The following is a 24,240-nucleotide window of genomic DNA, read 5'->3' on the forward strand; positions in this document are numbered from 1 at the left end:
TTGAGATGAGTTTGGCCCTTCCTCAGCAGAACAGAAGATAACCATAGAGGAAACACTGATGATAATCCATTTGCAAATTCTTAACAAGTATTGGGTTAGACAAAAAATTTGTGTTTTCTGTAAGACGTTATGGGAAAACCCAAACGAAATTTTTGGCCAACCCCGTATTTCAGTACCTTCCAAATCCAAATTCTAGGCACTATTAGCCACTGCTAACACATCAGTGAACAAAACAGAAAAAAAATACCTGCTCTGAAAAAGCTTACATGTAGTGAGGGGAGACAAACAATAGAAAGTAATTATATAGCATGCTAGGAAGTGTTAAAGTTCCATTCCGTCCCCGCTCTCCCCCCCGACCCCCCCCGCAGCCCCCAAAGCAAGGAACCAGGAATGGGGAGTAAAGAGTGGGTTTCAAATGACTGTTCAGTCAGTCTCTTTCAGGTTGTGCTCCAAAGATACCAGTTTGGGAAACAGCAATAATGTACCCAGTGCTACTGCAGTAGACTGTGCTTCTGTGCCACACCACCTATTTGACCGTCCAGGAATAACTTGGAAGCTGGGAGATTAGTCAAACGTGTGGTCTCATTTCAAATCAAGAAAAAAATATTCCGCCTGGAGATGGATGATCTAATCAAATACATCAGAGATCACTTAGGATACTCATGATTTCTGTCTATACTTAACCTTTTAGGTAAGCCTTAATTGTTTCTTTTAAAAAAAATAGTTGAGCATGAACACTGCAGAGTAAAGAAAATAGTCAAAAAGTGATCACTTCTGGGACTTCCCTGGTGGCGCAGTGGTTAAGAATCCACCTGCCAATGCAGGGGACACGGGTTCGAGCCCTGATCCGGGAAGATCCCACATGCTGTGGAGCAACTAAGCCCGTGCACCACAACTTCTGAGCCTGCGCTCTAGAGCCTGCGAGCCACAACTACTGAAGCCCACGCGCCTAGAGCCCGTGCTCCACAAGAGAAGCCACCACAATGAGAAGCCCACGCACCACACGAAGAGTAGCCCCCACTCGCCACAACTAGAGAAAGCCCGCGCGCAGCAGCGAAGACCCGATGCAGCCAAAAATAAATAAATAGTAAATTAATATATTAAAAAAACTCCAATGTTTAAAAAAAAAAAGTGATCACTTCTGATAGGGATGGCATTTCCAGAAAAAGCCTAATTTACCCACAGCATTATGTTAGGGAGGAAGGCCAAAATGTTAGTAACTTTAAACAAAGATAGCTCCCAGCTTCTGAATGCAGTGGCCAGCTGAGGGCATCCCTGTAAAAGGGGAGAGGGCTTGGCCAAGTGAATTTGTGCATCTCCTGGCTGCATTAAAAAGGGACAGCAGATCCACTGGCATTTAGAAATAATTGCTATAGACAATGATTTTTCCATTCCAGTTTTTAAAACTAGCAAGAAAATCTGTCTCCTGCTTGAAATTCCTCACTGGCTTCTTAGTACCTTGAAGATAAGTACCAATTCTTCAAAACAGTTTGTGAAGTCCTTTGTGCTCTTGCTTACCTCCAACATCACCCCTCTCTATAGCACACTCTTTTGTCCACCAATAGGGAGCTACTTTCTGTTCCCAGAAAAGACCTGGTCTCAATTCTGAACTTCTGAACACACTCTCTTCTCTGGCCAGCTCCTACTTGTCTCAGTTATCACTTCCTTCAGCAAGCCTTTCCTGATCTTTGAAATACAAATTAGTTGTCTCTTTTATGTGCTCCCATGATAAACACCTCTATTGTGATCTTTTTATTCATTTATTTATTTATTTATTTATTTATTTATTTTGACTGTGTTGGGTCTTCATTTCTGTGCGAGGCCTTTCTCTAGTTGCGGCCAGGGGGGGCCGCGCTTCATCGCAGTGCGCGGGCCTCTCACTGTCGTGGCCTCTCTTGTTGCGGAGCACAGGCTCCAGAAGCCCCTATTGTGATCTTTATCACACTGTTCAATTACTGGTTTACCTCTACCCCACCAGCTTTCAAGGTTCTCGGTGCCTGGACGGATGAACCTGAGCAACTGCTAGTTTTCTACCCTATATCCATTTTCCCCTTCCTGATTTTGTCTAGAGTAGCAGTGTGCCCAGCTTCTCTGGCAGCCCCAGATAAGAGTGAGACAACTTAAGCCAATGAGATATAAGCAGAAGACTGCTGGGACATTTATGAGAAACTTACCTTCCTAATAAAGGCATTATCCCTTCCTCCTCCTTTCTACCGGAGTGTGGTTAGAGTGCCAAGGATGAGGACTATTTGCCTATGTGATAACAAACACAAAGATGAAAACCACATGTTAAGGATGGCTGAACAGAAACATAGGAGACTGGATCCTTGATGGCATTGTGGGTTGCCAATTCCAGCCGGGCTATCTGTGTCTCCAAATTTGTTATAATGTGAGGGCAGGGATTTTTTATCTGTTCATTCAAGGGATGTAACAGGAGTGGTTAACCTGTTTGGTTAAGCTTCTATATTTAGGATTTTGTTATATTTAGCCAAACGCAGCCCACCGTCCAAATATTTGTTCAATGAATGAAAAGTATGCTACTAATAATAGCTCATTTGCTCTGTGTGTACTACAAATTAGGCACATTTTAAGTACTTCTGAAACCAAGCGGGGCCCTGTGGGGCTCCCGGGCATGGGGGCCCTTTTTTCCCCCATTTCTTGTAGGCAAGACTACAGCCTCCATGACCTACCCTGAGTTCCAAAGGGTGGAACAGTTGCTAATCAAGGGGGGAGTAGCCAAGAAACCACCTGAGGCAAGATTAAAGGCACTAGAGAAGTTCATCAAGATTAGGAGACCCACCACCTGAGATGATTAAGGGAGGGCAGGCCCTGCATACACCCTGATCTTGTCAGAGACCCCACCTGTGAACCACTGCTATAAAACCCCTCACCAAATCCTCCCTGGTTAGGAGATACAGTTTTGTTTTTTTTGTTATTTTGTTTTCTTGGTTTTTTTTGTGGTACGTGGGCCTCTCACTGTTGTGGCCTCTCCCATTGTGGAGCACAGGCTCCGGACGCGCGGGCTCAGCAGCCATGGCTCACAGGCCTAGCCGCTCCACGGCATGTGGGATCTTCCTGGACCGGGGCACGAACCCGTGTCCCCTGCATCGGCAGGCGGACTCTCAACCACTGCACCACCAGAGAAGCCCAGGAGATACAGTTTTTTGAGGCAGAAGCCCAGTGTGTCTTTCTTTGCCTGGCAAAGCAATAAAGCTATCCTTTTCTACTTCACCCAAAACTCTTTGTTTCCGAGATTCGACATGTGTACAGAGCTTTCGGTAACATTTTACATGATTGCCCCATTTAGAGGATGAACTTTGGGGGAATTCCCAGGTGGTCCAGCGGTTAAGACTCTGTGCTTTCACTGCCGCAGGCCGGGGTTCGATCCCAGTTCAGGGAGCTAAAATCCTGAAAGCTGCATGGTGGTGGGCGGGGAGGTAGGACGGGGAAGTTGGGGAGGGAGGGGAATGAACTTTGGGAGAAACTAATAACTAGGGAAAGGCTGGTGAAGTCCAGGCCCTACATGAAGGAACAGCCAGAAGTGTGTGAAGCAGCTGGGGGGAAATCTGTCTCATTTCCCTAAGAAGGGAGACTTGGCATTAATAGCCAGTCCAGCCAGGATCAGTGCATTACTTGGTTCCTAAGGGCTGGAGTCAGATCTCATTCAAACATATCAATGTGCAAATGCAATTCTCTCTTTGCTCAGCTGTTCAACCCACATTCAGTTTCTGTCTCCCTAATCAATCATGCCTTACTTCTCTGAGGACAAATTGTTCCTGTCCGTCTGTCCATCCATCCATCTACCCGTCTATATACTTGTCATGTGATACCATACAAGAGCCCTTTCTAGGGAATACTCTCTGGTTCACAGCTCCTACTTAGAGAGCACTCCTTGGTAGCCCATTTTATACTATGTTGATTGGACCAGGACTGGGTGACTGACCCAAGAACTGCCAAACCTTAAGTTAGCCAGTGTTCTGTGACAAGTCCTGGAGCAAACAGGTGATCAGGACAATACTGTGAAAATGATGTACTTAGCAGTGGGAGGTGAAGCTTGAAGAAGAGTGATGATGAGGTGCAACAGGGACCAAGACAGTGAGTCCAGTGTTCCGAGAAAGCAGGGGCTGTGAGGATGCACGCCATGAGGCAGAGAAAGGTATATAGAATAGTAAAGAGAATGCCAGTTGGAGCTGGCATAAAGGTGGACAGAGAGAGAGATGCAGACAGCTTCTTGGGGAATAGCTGAGACCCATTAATGACGGGCCCCTAGAGCAAAAACCCACCATCACAGCTCCTCGGTTTCTTAGAGCTGCCTTGGATCCTGGTTCTGGCTGTGAGATCCAGTTCTGTGTGGGTCCCTCTTTTCCATGAGACCTAGTTGTTTGGAATGAATTCAGATTCCTCAGCGGATACATCTTTATGATAAATCCCTGCATTACATAAAATAAAGTTCTCTTGAACAGAAGGAGCCTATCAAGAACATTCCCAGTGACTCAGGTGGCCAAGCAGTATCTCCCTGTTTAAATAATCCATTGACGGGGCTTTCCTGGTGCCACAGTGGTTAAGAATCCGCCTGCCAATGCAGGGTACATGGGTTCGAGCCCTGGTCCAGGAAGATCCTGCATGCTGTGGAGCAACTAAGCCCGTGTGCCACAGCTACTGAGCCTGTGCTCTAGAGCCCCACGAGCCACAACTACTGAAGTCTGCATGCCTAGAGACCGTGCTCTGCAACAAGAGAAGCCACTGCAATGAGAAGCCCACACACCGCGACGAGTAGCCCCCACTTGCGGCAACCAGAGAAAGCCCGCGTGCAGCAACAAAGACCCAATGCAGCCAAAAATAAGTAAATTAAATTAAAAAAAAATCCACTGACATTAGGACATTTTTTCTTCATCCAATACTTTCTCATATTGTCATTTAGAACACAATGGATGTGTTTGGATACCTTGGAAGAAACTCCCCATGGTGTCTGAACTTCAGTTCCAGCAAGGGAAGAGTCAGACCAGCATCCAGGATGAGTTTTGGCCTTCTAAGTGAGAAACATGCCAGAAATTGATCAATTCACTCCCTTAGGTAAGTGGAAAAAACCTGTTTCCCTAGAAAGAACAGAGTAGACATTGCCTACAACCCTGGGCAGAATCATGCCCTCTGAATCTTCAGTTGACCCAATGCACAGTCATTTAACCATGGTCTTTGGCAGAGAATTCTGGAAGTGCCTGACAGATATCTGGGGTTGAGTCCCTCAGCTTTGCAAGGCAAGAGTGCATTCTGTCAGTCTTTCCTTTGGGGTTAGGGAAAATAACTTTTGCAGTAGAGAACAGATTCTTGCTCCCAGATTCCACTTCAAATTTGGTGGGGGAAATGTTTCAGAAATGTAATTTTTTCCTTTGATTGCAGTTGTTTTGCTAAGAGAAGACAGATCTTTTGGGGAAAATCCTGCTCCTTTATTTGGATAAGTCCTAAATGGCCAACCAACTTTTGAACACCCTTTCCATCAACAGTTTATCCAGTTGTAGGTCTATTTTCTTTTTTGTTACTCTGGGAATCCCAACAATTTGGGGGGAATACATCTACTTTTTCACATACCACTTCCTTAGCCTTTAAGTAAGCCACTCCCTTTTAAAAAAAATCATCTATCTTAAAACTGTTTTTAAAATATTCCAGTTTTCAAATTTAAACCAATTTGCAAACTGTTATGATATATACAAAATACGGATCCAAATGATTATCTCGCCCCAAATGTATTTTTCAACAAAACTTAGTAAATAAAAAATTATTTTCATACTATTTTTATTTTACCTGGTTTAAACAGATTTGGGTCACACTTTCCTACATTTTTTTTCCTGTTCCCATTGTCTATTCTGTTTTTAACCTACTATCAGAAAAATGAAATATTTTAAACTTTGAAATATATTTTCAGTTCCATTAGGGCAAGCATTTCCATTAAACCATTTTCTCTTTTCCTTTATATCCTAGAGGTATTCAACCCTAGCTAACATTAGAATCACCTGGACTGTTTCCCAGAGATTTTTATTTAATTGGTCTGTAGTGGGGCCCCAATCTAGGTTTTTTTTTTTAATTTATAAATTAAGTGGTTCTAATATGTAGGCAAGATTGAGGATCACTACACATATTACTTGATCTTCTTTCCTATTTATTCCTATTTATTATTATGTTTTCTTTAACATGAAGTCTACCTAACCAGCAACAGGATATGTTTATCCGTTTATTCAAGTTTTTAATTTCTGACAGTGAGGTGCTGTAATTGTCTTTGCGTAGGTTCTGTGTGTTCCTCATTAGACGAATTCTTTTTTTTTTTATAAATGTATTTATTTATTTATGGCTGCGTTGGGTCTTCGTTGCTGCACGCAGGCTTTCTCTAGTTGCGGCGAGCGGGGGCTACTCTTCGTTGTGGTGCGCGGGCTTCTCATTGCAGTGGCTTCTCTTGATGTGGGACACGGGCTCTAGGCATGAGAGCTTCAGTAGTTGTGGCACGTGGGCTCAGTAGTCGTGGTGCACGGGCTTAGTTGCTCTGCGGCATGTGGGATCTTCCCGGACCAGGGCTTGGACCCGTGTCCCCTGCATTGGCAGGCGGATTCTTTTTTTTTTTTTTTGCGGTACACGGGCCTCTCACTGTTGTGGCCTCTCCCGTTGCGGAGCACAGGCTCCGGACACGCAGGCTCAGCGGCCATGGCTCACGGGCCTAGCCGCTCCGCGGCCATGTGGGATCTTCCCGGACCGGAGCACGAACCCGTGTCCCCTGCTTCGGCAGGTGGACTCTCAACCACTGCGCCACCAGGGAAGCCCGGCAGGCAGATTCTTAACCACTGCGCCACCAGGGAAGTCCCCTCATTAGACTAATTCTTAAACATGTGGTATATTCAGACTTTCTATATCAAAATCAGGATAAAGTAAAAATAAATCTAATCAATCTGATTATGGAGTTTCATATATCTTTGTCTAGCTCCTCTGTGTATACAGCTATAGATATTTGTTTCCGTGTTTGCATTGTTCAGAAAAAGATTCTTATTAGGCCAGTGCTATCATGTGGCAGTCCCTGTTACCTAAAAGCCCTATGACATTAATACTAGCTAGCCAGTGGAGATCTTTTAGATCATTTATTGAACTAAATCTCTATGTGCTAAGAGCTGAAGGCAGATGAATAGAACAGTTTCCTTATTAAGAAGCATTTAGAGTTGTCAGTGGTTACAAAAAAAAAAAATCACTATTTCAAGCTCTCACTTACCTCCTTCAGGGGTCAGAATAGCAGAGTAAATGAATTCTGAGCTTGTGTTTGTGAAGTGTATGGATCAAGAGCATTTGTCCTGGAGGCAAACAGCCTGGGATCATATCCTTACTTTACTAACTAGCCATGAGGCTTTGGGCAAGTAACTTAACCTCTCTACAGCTCAGTCTTGTAAAGAGGAGATAATAATAATAGTTACCTCATGAGGTTGTTATGAGGATTAAATGAGTTATATGTGTAAAGTCTTTAGAACTCTACCTGACACATAATAAGCACTTAATATATACTATATTATTATTTGGGGGTGGCGGATTGGCAAGTGGCACTAGCAGGGTAGTGAGCAGAGTGCAGAACACAGAGGGAGACATTATTTAGGGCATCTTTAAAACAAATTTCCTCTTCTCTTTCCCCATCCTCCTTTCCCTCCTTTCTCCCTTCCCACCTCTCCCTCTTCTTTCCCTCTCCTTCCTAAACAATTCAGTCCAAAATCCATTAGGTAAGGCCAAGGAAGGATTACTGTGAACAATTATATGCCAATAAAATAGAATATACAGATGAAATGGAAAAATATCTAGAAAGACACACTACTAAAACCAACTTAAGAAGAAATAGTCAATCTAAATAGACCTATAACAAATGGAGAGATTAAATTAGTAGTCAAAAACTTCCCACAAAGAAAAGCCCAGGCCCAGATGGCTTCACTGCTGAATTCTACCAAACATTTAAAGAAGAACTGATAGCAATCCTACACAACCTCTTACGAAAAATAGAAGAGGGGGGAATGTTTCTCAATTCATTCTATATGAGGCCAGTATTATCTAGATACTAAACCAAAGGCATCAGAAGAAAACTACTGACCAATATCTTTTAAGAATATGGATGCAAAAACCCTCAACAAAATACTAGCAAACCAAATGTAGCACATAAAAAAGAATTATACTCCATGACCACATGAGATTCATTTTAGGAATGCAAAGCTGACTTAATATTCCTAAATCAATTAATGTAATACACTGTATCAATAAAATAAAAAAACAAAACCACATGATCATCTCAATAGATGCAGGAAAAAAGGCATTTGACAAAATCCAATGTCCTTTCATGATAAAAACCACAACATATTACAGAATTTCCTCAGCTTGATAAAGGGCATCTACAAAAACCCCACAGATACCATCATACTTAATGGTGAAAGACTGAATGCTTTCCCCCTAAGGTCAGGAACAAGACAAGTCTATCTACTCTCACCACTTCTACTCAACTTTGTACTGGAGGTTCTAGCAAGTGCAGTTAGGTATTTAATTAAAATAAAAGGTATCCAGTTTGGAAAGGAAGAAGTAAAACTACCTCTTTGTAAATGAGCTGATTTGTAGTATATGAAAATTCTAAGGAATATACCAATAAACAAGTTCAGCAAGTTTGAAGAATTCAAGAAAAATTGCATTTTTTAATATACATACAATTAACAAAAATGAAAGTAAGAAAACAATTCCATTTACAAGAACATCTATAGAATAAATTTAACAAAAGAAGTGCAAAATATATACTCTGAAAGCTACAAAACATTCTCAAAAGAAATTAAAGAAGGTGTAAATAATTGGGAAAACATCCTTGTTTATGGATTGGTAGGTTTAATATTGTTTAGATGGCACTACTCCCCAAATTGATCTATAGATTCAACACAATTCCTATCAGAATCCTAGCTGAAATTTGTAGCTAAAATTGTAGAAATTTATTTGTAGAAATTTATAAGCGGATTCTATAATTCATACAGAAATTCAAAGGATCCAGGAGAACCAAAACATTCTTGAAAAAGGACAAAGTTGGAGGACTCACCACTTGTTGATTTCAAAACTTACTACAAAGCAACCGTAATCAAGAAAGTGTGGTACTGGCATGAGATAGACATGTAAATTAATGGAATGGAATTGAGAGTCCAGAAATGAACTCATGTGCCTATGATCAACTGATTTTCAACAAGCGTGCCAAGACCAATGTGGGAAAGAATAGTCTTTTCAACAAATCGTGCTGGAACAACTAGATAGCCACATTCAAAAGAATGAAATTGGATCCTTACCTCATACTACTTACAGAATTAACTCAAAAGTTATCAAAAACCTAAATGTAAAAGCTAAAACAACACAACTCTTAGAAGAAAACAGGAGTAAATTATCATGAGCTTGAGTTTGGCAAAGAATGCTTAGATCTGACACCAAATGCAAGAGCAACAAAAGAAAAATCAGATAATTTGGATTTCATTAAAATTAAAATCTTTTGTGTTTTAAAGAACACTGTTGGGGACTTCTCTGGTGACGCAGTGGTTAAAAATCCGCTTGCCAGTGCAGGGGCCCTGGTTAGAGCCCCGGTCCGGGAAGATCCCACATGCCATGGAGCAACTAAGCCCGTGTGCCATAACTACTGAAGCCCATGCGCCTAGAGCCCGTGCTCCACAACAAAGAGAAGCCACTGCAATGAGAAGCCCGTGCACTGCAATGAAGAGTAGCCTCTGCTCGCGGCAACTAGAGAAAGCCCGCATGCAGCAACAAAGACCCAACACAGCCAAAAATATTAATTAATTTTAAAAAAAGAACACTCTCAAGAAGTGCAAAGACAACCACAAAATGGGAGAAAATATTTGCAAATCATATAACTGATAAGTTACCTGTATCCAGAATATGTAAAAACTACAACTCAATAATAAAAAGACAAATAACCCAATTTAAAAATAAAGGATCTGAATAGCCATTTCTCCAAGGAAGGTCTGCAAATGGATGATAAGCTCATGAAAAGATGCTTGACATCATTAGTCATCAGGGAAATGCAAATAAACACCATGATAAGATACCACTTCACACTCACTAGGATGGCTAGACTCAAAAAGTCAGGTAATAACAAGTGTTAATGAGGAAGTTGGAGAAATCCAAACCCTCATATACTGCTAGTGGGAATGTAAAATAAGGCAGCTGCTTTGGAAAACAGTTTGTAAGTTCTTTGAACATTTAAACATGGAGTTACCTTATGAACCACCAATTTTACTCTTAGGTATATACCCAAGAGAAAAAAAAACATTTGTATACACAAAAACATATACACAAATGTTTATAGCAGCATTGTTCATAATAGTCAAAAGGTGAAAGCAACTCAAATATCCATCAACTGATGAATGAATAAACAAAATGTAATATGTCCATAAAATGGAGTATTATTTGGCTATAAAATGGAATAAAATATTGGTATATGCAACAACATGGATGAACCTTGAAAATATTTATTAAGCGAAAGAAGCCCATTACAAAAGATCATATATAATATGATTCCATATATATGAAATGTCTAGAATAGGCAAATCCATAGAGACAGAAAGTAAGTAAATTAGTGTTTGCTTAGGAGTGGGGGTGTGGAGAAGGATGGGGGCTGACAGTTCATGGAGTCTCTTTTTGAGGTGATGAAAATGTTCTAAAATTCGTGGGACTTCCTTGGTGGTCCAGTGGTTAAGACTTCGCCTTCCAATGCAGGGGGTGCGGGTTTGATCTCTGGTCAGGTAGCTAAGATGCCACATGCATTGTGGCCAAAAAAAAAAAACACAAAACAGAAGCAATATTGTAACAAATTCAACAAAGACTTTTAAAAAATGGTCCACATCAAAAACAAAAATCTTTTTAAAAAAAGTTCAAAAATTTGCTGTGGTAATGGTTTCACATATTTTTGAATATACTAAAAACCACTGAATTGTATACTTCGGGTGAATTGTATGGTATATAAATTATATCTCAATAAAAGTGTTAAATAAGAAAGAAAAATGGCAATTAAATGGAACACAAAGTTTTGGACTGGATCTTTTTGCAATAAAGGACATTTTTGTGGTAACTGGGGAAACTTGAATGTTGTCTGGAAGATTAGATGTTAACAAATGTTTTGATGCCAAAACCTGGCCTCTATGCACCAGCACCAAATTGAATCTCATAGACAGAGTTTTGGATGAAGTAGAACAGAATAGCTTTATTGCCTTGCCAGGCAAAGGGGCCCACAGTGGGCTAATGCCTTCAAAACTGTGTAGCCCAACCCAGGGGGTTTGTGAGGAGTCTTATAGTCAAGGGGTGGGGTTGCTGATAAGGATCAGGGTGCCTGCAGGACCTGCATTCCTTCAATCTAGAGATCATCTGGCATCAGGTGGTATTGAACTGTGACCTTCTCTCTGGAGGAAGAATGCTTCACCAAGTAGTTAACGTCTTCAGTCTGGTGTGGGTTTTAGTTCTGCAGAAGAGCTCAAAGATATTGTTATGTATATCCCTTGAGGAGGAACCAGGACCCTGCCCAAAGGCTGCACTATTGTTTCTTTCTAAAAAATTAATTAATTAATTAATATTTTTGGCTGCGTTGGGTCTTTGTTTTTGCGTACAGGCTCTCTCTAGTTGTGGTGAGCTGGGGCTACCCTTCGTTGCAGTGCACGGGCTTCTCCTTCATGTGGCTTCTCTTGTTGCAGAGCATGGGCTCTAGGCACGCAGGCTTCAGTAGTTGTGGCACTCGGGCTCAGTAGTTGTGGCTTGTAGGCTCTAGAGCACAGGCTCAGTAGTTGTGGCGCGCAGGCTTAGTTGCTCCGCGGCATGTGGGATCTTCCCAGACCAGGGCACAAACCTATGTCTCTTGCATTGGCAAGTGGATTCTTAACCAGTGCGCCACCAGGGGAGCCCTGCACTATTGTTTCTTGACTCCTCCTCCCTGTCTTCACATCCCCCTCCCTTCCCAGATTAGCAATAGTTTGAACCTGCCCTTTGGAACTCAGGGAAGGTCATGGAGGCTGAATGAAGCCTATTTCCTACAAACAAGGAACAGGGGACACAGAAAGGCTTTGGTGCCCAGGAGCCCCATGGGGTCTTGCTTGGTTCCAGGTTCAGTGTTAATTTCCTGATTTTAGTGGTTATATTTCAGTTTTTCAGGAGAATGTACTTATTTGTAGGAGGTGCAAAATGCAAAATTTGTTGGTGATGGAACATCACTGTAGATAACTTACTCTCAAATGTCCAGGAAAAAAGTTTTGGGGGGGGCAACTTATCTGTAAGTTTGAGATTGTTTTAAAATATAAATATGCTTAATAAAATACTTGATTTAATTTTAAAATGTGAGGGTAGAGGTGGAGCGTTGAATTCTCAGCAGCCCCAGGGCACTGATAACCCAAGATCTGGCCTGCCAGTGGTGGGAGTGGTGGTGGTTTTATCCTTTAGCTAGTTGCATTAGGCCTCCGTAATTTTTCTAAGATTTCCAACTGACATCAGTTTGTATGGAATTTCTACTCTCAAGCTATAGCATTGATTTTGAGAAAGAAAAAGTAATTTTACTCTTATATAAAATAGACAAGAGGGCTTCCCTGGTGGCGCAGTGGTTGAGAATCTGCCTGCTAATGCAGGGGACACGGGTTCGAGCCCTGGTCTGGTAGGATCCCACATGCTGCTGAGCAACTGGGCCCGTGAACCACAGCTACTGAGCCTGCGCGTCTGGAGCCTGTGCTCCGCAACAAGAGAGGCTGCGATAGTGAGAGGCCCGTGCACCGCGATGAAGAGTGGCCCCCGCTTGCCACAACTAGAGAAAGCCCTCGCACAGAAATGAAGACCCAACACAGCAAAAATAAATTAATTAATTAATAAACTCCTACCCCCAACATCTTTTTTTTTTTCTTTGCGGTACGTGGGCCTCTCACTACTGTGGCCTCTCCCGTTGCGGAGCACAGGACACGCAGGCTCAGCGGCCATGGCTCATGGGCCCAGCCGCTCTGCGGCATGTGGGATCTTCCCGGACCAGGGCACGAACCCACGTCCCCTCCATTGGCAGGCGGACTCTCAACCACTGTGCCACCAGGGAAGCTCCCCACAACATCTTAAAAAAAAAACAGATGAGAGCTAGTAGAAGAGATTAATTTATTTGAAAAGGAATACTTCTTTATTGATAGTTACATTTATTAGCAGGGGCCATTAATCAGGAGACAGTGGAAAGAATCGACTGCTTTCAGAACATGTCGCTAGAAGCCGGTGAGCTCATCATCCTTGCTTTTGTCAGCCTGGTAGCCAGTAAGTGCCAAAGACTGATTTTGTTGAGGAAGGCTCTGGAATACTATTATGTGAATATAACGATCATTACCTACTCGTATCTGGAAGTTAAAAAAAAAGAAAAAAAGAAAAAGGAGATTCATTCACACGGATCCATGTCAAATGAAAGATCTACAGACCTATAAAGATTTAGCTGCAATAAGCTCTTTTGGAATAGCATTCCTAGACCACCATTCTTAGACCCTTAGTTTACATAAACCTTCCATCTTCTTTTATGAGAGAAAGGGCAGGCTAAAGGCATGGCAAGAGACATAGGTCCTAGGTTTATTTTATTTTATAGTTTACTATATTCTGTGCACAAATGAAAGTCCAGAGTTGCATTTCATTTTCAAAGATGCACAGATCAAGAAAACAAGTGACAGTCTTTTTGAGGTTTCCATTTTCTGACTCCCAAATTGGGATACTTTATTTGTCACATGGTTTGAGCAAGGAGAAGAAAATCGGAATTGCCCTAGAGAATTTGGGATGTGTGGTTCCCATATCTATATTAGAACCTGCTTTATAAATGCCCATAGGTAAAACTGAGCAGGACCCAGGGGTGTAGAGTCTAGTTTCCCTTCTGAAGTAAAGGGATCTTGCTGGGAAATCATTGGTATGAAGATTGAAATGGTAATCTGGGCATGAATCTGGGACCTAGAAAACTATGGTAAGAATTCCCACTTTTGTTCTTGGTTCAGACAGTAAAAGTTTTGTCTTTGAATAATATTTATTGTGCTCTGGTGTCCCTTCCTAACCTAATTTTATTTTATTTAAAAAAATTATTATAGAAGGATGGCTTTATTTCCCTGTGCTGTACAATATATCCTTGTAGCATATTTATTTTATACTTAGTAGTTTGTACCTCTTAATCTCCTACCCCTATCTTGCCCCTCCCACATTCCCTCTCCCCACAGGTAACCACTAGTTCATTCTTTATATATAAATCTAACTAAACTAATTTTAATAAATGTCATTTATCAAATGTTTACCATGAGTCAGACACTATGATGACCATCTTATATACTTGATTATATTTACATTTTGTTCTAGGCAAGAAGAAAGGTGGAACAAGGACCATTTTACAGATGCAGAGCAGATTAAGAGAGATTAAGTAATTTTTCATAAATCTCTCAGCTAATAAGTGACAAAGCCAAACTTCAACATCTGTGTTAGTTTCACTCTATGGGGTAACATTTCAAAAACATTTATTCTGTGCTTGGAACAGGGCACCAGCTTTTGCATACATTATTAGAGGCAGCACAGCTAATAGGTAAGTATCAGACTACTTGGGTTCAAATTCTGGCTGTGCTCTTATAGTATTGTGACCTTAGTTAGTTAGTTCACCTCCCCAGGGGGCAATTTTCTTATCAGCAACACGAAGGAAATGATCATACTTATAGACATGTTGAGAGGATTAAATGAGATAATACATGTCCAGCTCTTAGGACAGTGCCTGGCACATTGTGAGTGCTTAGTAAACTTCTTTTCTTTAAAAAAAAATATTTATTTATTTATTTGGCTGTGCTGGGTCTTAGTTGTGGCACACCGGATCTTCGTGGCAGCATGTGTGATCTTTAGTTGTGGCATGTGAACTTTTAGTTCCCTGACCAGGGATCAAACCTGGGCCCCCTGAAATGGGAGCATGGAGTTTTATCCACTGGACCACCAGGGAAGTCCCCATAAGTGCTTAGTAAATTTCTAGTTCATTTATTCCACATAACACCCTGCAAAGTAGGTTATTATTATTCATGTTGTGAAGCTAAAGGAATTAAGGCTCAGAGAAGATGAGGGGCTGTGGATCGCACAGGTTTTAACCAGTCAAACAAGCCGAGTAAGTGTTCAAACCCAGGACTGTCTGACACCAAAGCCTACAATCCTTCCATTTTACCACCTGCCTCTTGACAGGTACTTGAGAAAAACAAGAGGAGGTCACATCACCAGCCAGATCTGAAATCCAGAGAGTGAGTGTCTCAGATCAAAGAGGTCAACAGCTAGATGGCCAGGAAGTAAGGAGGAAACTGTGGTCAGTGACTTTAATCCCATAGGAGAAAGTTGATAGCAGATGGAGGGTGAGGTAGGGAGGGAAGGGGACTGTGGTCTTAAGGGAAGAAATTTCCAAGATAGTTTTCTGATGGGCCTTTTAAGAAATGTATGAGCTGGTTAGTATGCGAAATTTTTGTACTTGGATTAATCATAAATTATTAAAATAATGATCCCAATTTTGATGGAATGTTTCTTATCTTTGAACAAAACCACTTTTAACTAGAAACCATTCTTTTCTAGCTGTGAAGAAAGCAGGAAGGGAGGAAACAAGACCATTGCTTTCTGAGGACGAGGCAGGATCTCACCCCTGTGTAGCACCCCAGCACCTGGCATGTACCAGGACCTCAAATGTGGTAGGACTGGGCTGATTTTTGTGTATGTGTGTGTGAATTCTGTTTTATTTATTTTTTTATACAGCAGTTCTTATTAGTTATCTATTTTATACATATTAGTGTATATATGTCAATCCCAATCTCCCAATTTGGGCTGATCTTTTCACATGACCCAGTCTTGTAATTTTTTCATGCAGAGCTGCTTAACAACACATTTTTATTTTTTTTGCTGAAAACATTAAAAAAAAATTTATATCTTAAGTGGTTAATTGTTTGTTAAAGAGAAATAAGCCAGACTGTGCCCTCATCAAGTAGGTTAGTAAAGGTTAAGTAAATACATTTGAATGTCTGTTGTAATTATTTACTAAATGAGAATTATCATCTTCTCAATACAAAAGGTTGAAAATGGCTTCCAAATATCCATGGTTGATTTGCTGGATTGGTTCCCTCTCAATAACTTCACAAAAAAGTTTTCTTCATTTAGAACTGGATCAGTGCATCACATAATTTTCTGATATAACTATAAAATTAATTTTTAAAAGACTTTTAATACTCCACTGCTTCAAACTACACCTACAGTGCCACAAGTTGAAACTAGTTATTTGAGTTACAAAAATAATATATTTAAATTATATTAATCAAAATTCTTATTTAAAGGGCAAAAGTTGTTTTAAATGATTTTCCCAGCTAATGATTCAAATCATTCCTTAAACCCATTTCATTTAGACACATAGAATCACAAAGCTTTGAGATGGAATAAGCTTCAAGATAGCATCTGGTCCAGTCCCACATCTTTAGGATCCTAGGATCCCACATGAAGAAGCCATGGCCGCAAGCTAATCATGCCCTGAATTCTGAAGTCTTTTTCTATACATTTTCTGGAAATTAAGTTAAGAATTGATATAAGAAAGGTTTCTAAATTCACAAGAAAAAGATGATATAAATATACCGTCATCTGCCAAGTTTGAGAGTTTACCACTTGGGCAGCACCATGCTAGGTAGGCATCTTGATTTAGGACAAGGAGAAAGAACAAATTATAAGGTAGGGGAGACAGGGAGCATTGCATAAAGTGAAAGATACAACAATATCTTTTAGTGCTAAAGCGAATGTTGAACTCTAACCTTAATGTAGTAATGAATTCCAGCAACCACTTGAGTTTTATATTCCACAGCTTCAAATTCTTCATAAGTCTCATTTGTTTTTTCTTCAAGCTGTGGTTTAACCTTAAGAAAAGAGTATGAAATAAAAGTCATATTTTTATGGCAAGACCAGAGAAATTTAAACAACAACAACAAAATCTCTCTGCCCTTTGGCCTCCCCTCTCCCCCCACTTTGCATTTTGTATCTGCATTATGCATCGACCAAACCACTCCCATCAGCAGGAATACCTGCTCAACCATAAACATGGTTTAACATGCTCCTAGCATCGACAAGACAATTCCTTAAAAGATAACATCCCTCCTCTATCTTGTAAGGAATCACATGACCCACCACCATGCTGCTTAGATCTGGATTAAATAAACTGTCAACTATACATCATTTGATGTACAACCCTCCGTCTCGAAAAACTTATGTACCTGTGCCTTGACTTCTAATGGGTGGAACAGTTCTCAGAGCTTTCTGAGATGTTGTTCTTCCTGGGTTATAATCCATAATTTGGCTCGAAAAAATTTCCCATTTCTTTCTTAAATCAACTGATTAATTTTTTGTTGACAAGAGGAAACAAATTACCAAGGCTATATCGAACTCCATTTATGTGATTTACACATCTGTTAAATATGTATTTACAAATAGGTAAACATGTCTTTGATTAATAAAAATGGGAGACCATAATTACTATTTCATTACAAATTTTTTTTTATTTTGAAATGATTTCAGACTCAAAGTTGCAAAAATAGTATAGCATATCTCAAGGCCCTTACTTTAATCACACCCACAAGTCCCTTTGCCGTGCAAGGTAACATATTTAAGGGATTCAGGGATTAGGGCGTAGACATCTTTTTTTTTTTTTTTTTAGAAGATGTTGGGGGTAGGAGTTTATTAATTTAGTTATTTATTTTTGCTGCGTTGGTTCTTCGTTTCTGTGCGAAGGCTTTCTCTAGTTGTGGCAAGCGGGGGCCACTCTTCATCGCGGTGCGCGGGCCTCTCACTATCGCGGCCTCTCTTGTTGCAGAACACAGGCTCCAGACGTGCAGGCTCAGTAGTTGTGGTTCACGGGCCCAGTTGCTCCGCGGCATGTGGGATCTTCCCGGCCTAGGGCTTGAACCCGTGTCCCCTGCATTGGCAAGCGGATTCTTAACACTGCGCCACCAGTGAAGCCGCAGCCCATAACATTTTATGTGCATATACAGCTTTAGTCAGGCCTCCAGTGCATCTAGGGTTCTCCCAAGGCCGCACAGTCCTTCCCATCAGTGGGCAAGCATTTTGAAACCTTTTCTATTTGTGCCTCGGCTTGGGTACCAGATTGCTTTCGAAGATCTAGACATTTGCAAACTCTTTGAGTTCTCAGACCATTTTTGAAGGGCAAACACTTCTCGGACCACTACCCATTTCTCCTGTAACATTCAGAATAGATGGGAGGAATGTGATTGCTTTCTTGAGATGGAAAGTGAGGTTAAAAAGTGGAGAAAGGAAGGAAACAAATAGTGAAGAAAAAAAAGAAAGAAAGAAATGGGAAGAGGTAGGGCGCAGGAGAGAGAAGAGAAAAGTGGACAAGCATGCAGAGAGAATGAGTAAGGGAAGAGTTCATTGTCTTATTGCTCCCCCCTACCTAATCCTTTTGAGCCTTTTGAGCCACTGGGTACCAGTCAAGTTAGGAGCTGAGCTGGGAAGGGTTAATCTCTACACAAAACCCCAAATTATCTATTTAAGCCTCATTTTGCAGATGAGGAACCTAAGGCTGTGAGGAGAACATGACTGCTAATGGCTGAAAAATTACTGATTATAGTTATTTGGCGTTTTAAATGCCTTGAATAGTGAGTATCTGATTTATCTTTTTTTTTTAAACTATGTATCAGACATTTTTATTTCTATCTGTCCTAGAAACACATCCAAATCTGTAACCTTTCCATTGTATCTATGCAGTCCACAAGTCCAGAATTTTCCATCAGAGAGTTGATTTCAAATGTCCTGGTTTGTTTCTGTAAGTGCTCTGGCACCTATCAGACTGTGTGCCTTGATTGCAGGTTCACTGTACTTATAACCCATAGCCCTGCTCCCCCTTTCCAGTAAAACAGATTTGTATTGCTCTATTGTTGGAGGCTATGAACCTGGGATGATGAGATTTCAGGTGAGGAGGAGGAAAAGGGGCAGAGTTGGAAGGAGCTGATCAGTGAAACCTTATTCAGAAGGCAGGTTGTTGTTGAAAGACCCCCCAGGACGGGTGCTAGGACGGTGAAGCGCACCTGGGAATGGTGGTCCGGAGTCTGGTGGTAAACAGACAGACCTTGAGCTGAACACAGTTGGCATTCACCTTCCTCCGCCTGCCATGCATGGTGGTGGTTGAGGTGTTGAAGGGAACAGTGTAGGTTTGTTACTTGGGTCCCAACCAGGGGAAGGATGGTTCCAGGGAGGAGCGCCTGGTAAAATGCAGTTACCCCAGAGCTGTTCAAGCATTTCTTGTTGCTGCAGAGCATGAATCTCGGTAAGCTGCTAGTTCTCTAGGATCTGAGGATTTAAGCCACACTGAACCCAAGACCCAGGCTACCTGTAATCATTCTGCAGAAACACTTGGACTATGCATAATTTAGGAAAAAATGCATAGAAAGATAATGGTGGCAGCATGGATAGGTCATATTTGGGAAGTTTTAGAGAGTAACAAAGGAGAGTTTGGGTAGCAACATGAGAGTACAGTAGGGTTGGTGAGAGGTAATTTGTGGACATTTGTCACCTATGTTTTGAGGGCAGGGGAAGTATGGGGCAAGGCACCCAGCATACAAGAAATGATGGCACCTGGCTTAAGGAGTTCAAAGTCTTAGATTGGAGAGAGGAATGAGATCAGCAGGGGATAAGTAATTCAGGGCATTCTCGAACAAGATAGCTGCAATCTTTTTTTTTTTTTTTTTTTTTTTTTTGCGGTACACGGGCCTCTCACTGTTGTGGCCTCTCCCGTTGCGGAGCACAGGCTCCGGACGCGCAGGCTCAGCGGCCATGGCTCACAGGCCCAGCCGCTCCGTGGCATGTGGGATCTTCCCGGACCGCGGCATGAACCCGTGTCCCCTCCATCGGCAGGCGGACTCTCAACCACTGCACCACCAGAGAAGCCCAGCTGCAATCTTTTAAGAGAAAGAACTGAGACGCCATCTGGTTGGGCCATGGGGATGGGACGGATTGAGAAACTGAGGAGAGAGAAGGTCCAGATCCACCTCTGTGGGGTTTCTAGAAAAGGATCAACAGGATATGACTGAAAGGATGTCCTGGCAGCCCTAGGGTCCTGCTGTGGTTGTTCACTGGCATGAATCTGTAGATTTGTAATGGGTGAGTTTTCTGTGTTTTTACATCTTCCTTGAGCAAAGTTCTCTGAACCTGGAGTAGAAGCTGAGGAGGAAGTTGTGGCAGTGACCTCTAATTAAGGACTGGAATGCCAGAGCTCACGAAGCCATGGAAATCAGGGGTAGAGGAGAGTATGAAACCACCCATCATGTGATCCAGCTGGATGAGTGATAGAGTGGGCCTAGGCATGCTCTGATGAAGATGGGAGGTGAGTGTCTGAAGGATTCTGGTGTGGATGAATGGCAGGTTCTCTGGACGTGGGGACAATGGAAGAGGTGACTGATGAGCGGGCTGTAGTCAGAGAGGAAAACACAGATTTGTGGGTAAGAGCCATGACATGCTAAGCTCCTGGATGTGTCCATAATGGTATGCAGATGGGATGTTTGTGTGGTGTCCTGGCAGACAAAAATCATGATCTGTGTGTATGCCAGGAATGGTATTCAGCAGTCACGTTTGACTTAGGGGTGTGTGTGTGTGTGTGTGTGTGTGTATGTGTGTGTGTGTGTGTGTGTGTGTGTGTATGCATCTGTGCATGTGTAATAATAGCCCTTATTTCTAAAAATAATTATTGAAATAACATTTCCTTCCTGCACATAAACATACTCAGAATTCTCATCCAATGGTTTTTTACATATGGCATAAGATAACGGATCAGCCATATTGATCCGGAGGCTTTTGCCGGTGGGCCATTCATTTGCTCCTTAATTATGGCTTTTTATGGATGGGGCCATGTTTGGCTCTTTATTTCCTTGTGTGTATCCCTTTTCTCCAATCTATTTTATAAATTTCTCTGAGGGTAGGGACATTTTTTATGTCCCTTCTCTCCCTATAGCAATTCACACAGTACTGTGTACATAATCAGTGTTTTCTTTCTTTCTTTTTTTTCTTTTTCTTTTGGCCACACTGCGCGGCTTGTAGAGTCTTAGTAGTTCCCAGACTAGGGACTGAACCTGGGTCTTCAGCAGTGAGAGCAGAGTCCTAACCATTGCACCTCCAGCTAATTCCCAAATCAATGTTTTCTGAATGAAGAAACCAGGCTTGTTTTCCTTCGTGACAACTTGTCTCCCCAAATAGGAAAAAGGAAAGAAGAGGGGCATAGAGAATCTTTGGAAGAGGGGGTTTTTTCCACGTGTACTCTGGACCCAAGTACTACTAACAGCCTTTAGTACCTGATACCAGCACTACCTTCCAGTCTCTGTTATCTTCAGAATGGAGAAACTCCTTTCTTCTGCCTCCAAAAATGTTCAAGTCTTCTCAACCCCAAGCCTTTTGTTTGATTTTCTTCTCTTTCTGAACTGATCCAACCTCTCTCTTTCATTCTGATGTCAAATTCCTTGAACCTGCAGTCATCATTTTTCTGATGCTTTCCCCTCTCTATGGGATGACCTTCCCCTCCTTCAGGCAAAAATCTGAAGTAAACAATTGTAATGCCTCACCTATGCACATTGCTTTCTCATTTCCAAGTCACGGCCTGCGGGATCTTAGTTCCCGACCAGGGATTAAACCCATGCCCCCTGCACTGGGAGCTCAGAGTCCTAACCACTGGACCACCAGGGAATTCCCTCCAAGTCATTTTTATGCAGGTGCTCTCATTAGTCCTTACGGCTCTGAGGTCGAAGGGCAAGAGGTGTTATTTTCATTTCACAGATGAAATTGAGATTCTTTGCCCACGCTCTGATTTTAGAAAGCCCATCTCCCATAGGCCTCTCAGAATACCCTGTATCTGTAGTACTGCAGGCAAGTGAGGTCACGGACAGCCTGGGCATCACCACAGCTGGTTAGAAATGCAGAAACTCAGGTCCACCCCAGACCTACTGAGTCAAAATCTGGTCTTATTTTTTTGTTTTTTTAATTGTGGTACGTGGGCCTCTCACTGTTGTGGCCTCTCCCGTTGCGGAGCACAGGCTCCGGACGCGCAGGCTCAGCGGCCATGGCTCACGGGCCCAGCCGCTCTGCGGCATGTGGGATCTTCCCAGACCGGGACACGAACCCGTGTCCCCTGCATCGGCAGGTGGACTCTCAACCACTGCGCCACCAGGGAAGCCCCAAAATCTGGTCTTTTAACAATACCTCCAGGTGACCTGTGTGCACATTCAAGTTTGAAAACACTGACAATACAGGGATTTGAATGAAGGCATTAATAACTTAATATTACCTTCTTCAAGAAAGAAAAAATGACAAGGTATTTACTTTTTTTTTTTTTACTCTTAACATGGGTGAATCATCTAATTTATTATTAGCTACTTCTTTGAAAACTTGCATCTGGATTACCATATCCTTTGGAATGTGCACTTTCTAAGACACCTTGTATCTTGGTGTCTAATTGAAACTTTTGATCTAATATTCTTTCACATATATTTATTCACATTATTGTAAAGTAACTATTTTTTTAAAAGAACTCTTGAAAGGGAAATACTTAGCCCCACAGAATGAGTGGTAGAATTTCAGGCATCTGCTCTCTTAGAGAGCTTCTCAGTGTCTTAACATAGAGAATCCCATCTCTTCCACTTACACAACAAGCTAATCTTTGCCAAACAGTATCATAGAATGAAGTTTCAGCGAGAAAAAGCAAGAAGGAATGATACAAGAAAATAGGGCGACAATTTATAAACCTAAAATAGAAATTTATATACTTTTTCTTTTCATAAAATATGCAATACAATAAATGTTTACTATATAGGTAATGGCTAACCAGACAACACTTAGAAAAATGTATTAACCTGCTAAACACACTGAATTCTATTTTCACCATAATGAATTTTGGAATCACCATAGACTATGCCACTTCTCTACTAGTTTAATCATCTTCCAAATACTAAAACATTGTCCATTGAGTCAGATTTGTAGGAAGTCTGTAAGTGGATCATCTTTATGATATTGCTCTTCATTCAATCTATTAAAATTTTTTTTCCTGTAGTGCATTTGACGTCTAGTTCATCAATTATTTTTTTTAAAACCATAAGCAGTTTCTTTTTTTTTTCTTAATTAATTAATTTATTTATGGCTGCATTGGGTCTTCATTGCTGTGCACAGGCTTTCTCTAGTTGCGCCGAGCGGGGGCTACTCTTCGTTGTGGTGCGCAGGCTTCTTATTGTGGTGGCTTCTCTTGTTGCAGACCACAGGCTCTAGGCGCGCGGGCTTCAGTAGTTGTGGCACGCAGGCTCAGTAGTTGTGGTGCACGGGCTTAGTTGCTCCAAGGCATGTGGGATCTTCCTGGACCAGGGCTCACACCTGTGTCCCCTTCATTGGCAGGCGGATTCCTAACCACTGTGCCACCAGGGAAGTCCCTAGTTCGTCAATTGTTAACAACCTCAGACTTTAATTACATGTTGGCTCCACTTGGTGAGAATAGAAAAGTTTCATTAGAAACTGAATTAGTAATCCTAGAACCATACATTGTAAGAGGCTTAGAGATGATCCAATAAAAATTCTTCTTTTACAAATGGGGAACCTGAGGCTCAGAGAAGAGATATGACTTGCTCAATATCACTCTTACATTTAGAATTATCAGAGGTTTCATCTGAAAAACTTTTCAGCTGTAAGGAAACCTGAACAAAACCACACATTTCCCCATATTCTGGTTTTGATGTTCACCCACACATTTAACACAGGGCCAACCTAAACCAAGATTTGGGATCAAACCTTTTCATGGGCTGCATCCACTCACCGTGTTAGCGATCTCCTGGATTTCTGGAGTGGCAGGTTTGGCTTCATTTACGCCTCCAGATATCATTTTGGCTAACCGCGTCTTTTCTGGGCAGGATGCTGGCGCTGAAGTGGTCAGGTAAGGGTGGAGGCTCTGGTTTTTAAAGAAGGTGTTGTTCACAAGCTCCACCCGTAGAAGGTTTTATTTTCCTCAAAGAACAAAAGGCAAAGGGAAAGTACATCTTGAAGGGACAAAGGGAGTAGGTCTTGAAGTAAGTCTTCTTGCTTCCTCAGCAGAATATGCTAACAGGAGCTGGCAAGAAGGCGGGGCTGTGGAGGAACAAGTGGGTGTATACAAGGCGTAGTGCTGGAACAAGAGTCAAACTTGCCTGCGTTCTCTTT

At 41.7% G+C, this 24,240-nt stretch overlaps 1 protein-coding gene and 1 long non-coding RNA gene across 4 annotated transcripts in view; one reads left to right on the forward strand and one right to left on the reverse strand.

The window, feature by feature from the left end:
* Window positions 1–398: 398 nt before the first annotated feature.
* Window positions 399–24,240, forward strand: part of LOC137225142 (uncharacterized) — a 94,942-nt gene continuing 71,100 nt past the window's right edge. For all 3 annotated transcript variants that reach the window (XR_010943704.1, XR_010943705.1, XR_010943706.1), the window contains exons 1-3: window positions 399–691; window positions 4,922–5,073; window positions 14,377–15,722. This is a non-coding gene — a long non-coding RNA (uncharacterized lncRNA). The remainder of the gene's footprint in view (window positions 692–4,921; window positions 5,074–14,376; window positions 15,723–24,240) is intronic.
* On the reverse strand, window positions 13,145–24,013 carry CSTA (cystatin A). Its single transcript, XM_067738719.1, has 3 exons — window positions 23,861–24,013; window positions 16,824–16,925; window positions 13,145–13,388 (listed from the first exon to the last, which is right to left on the reverse strand). Exons 1-3 carry the CDS (start codon window positions 23,924–23,926, stop codon window positions 13,260–13,262), a joined length of 297 nt encoding a protein of 98 aa, XP_067594820.1. The 5' UTR covers window positions 23,927–24,013; the 3' UTR covers window positions 13,145–13,259.

This window comes from Pseudorca crassidens, chromosome 5, assembly GCF_039906515.1.
Source record: "Pseudorca crassidens isolate mPseCra1 chromosome 5, mPseCra1.hap1, whole genome shotgun sequence".
Lineage (NCBI taxonomy): Eukaryota > Metazoa > Chordata > Mammalia > Artiodactyla > Delphinidae > Pseudorca > Pseudorca crassidens.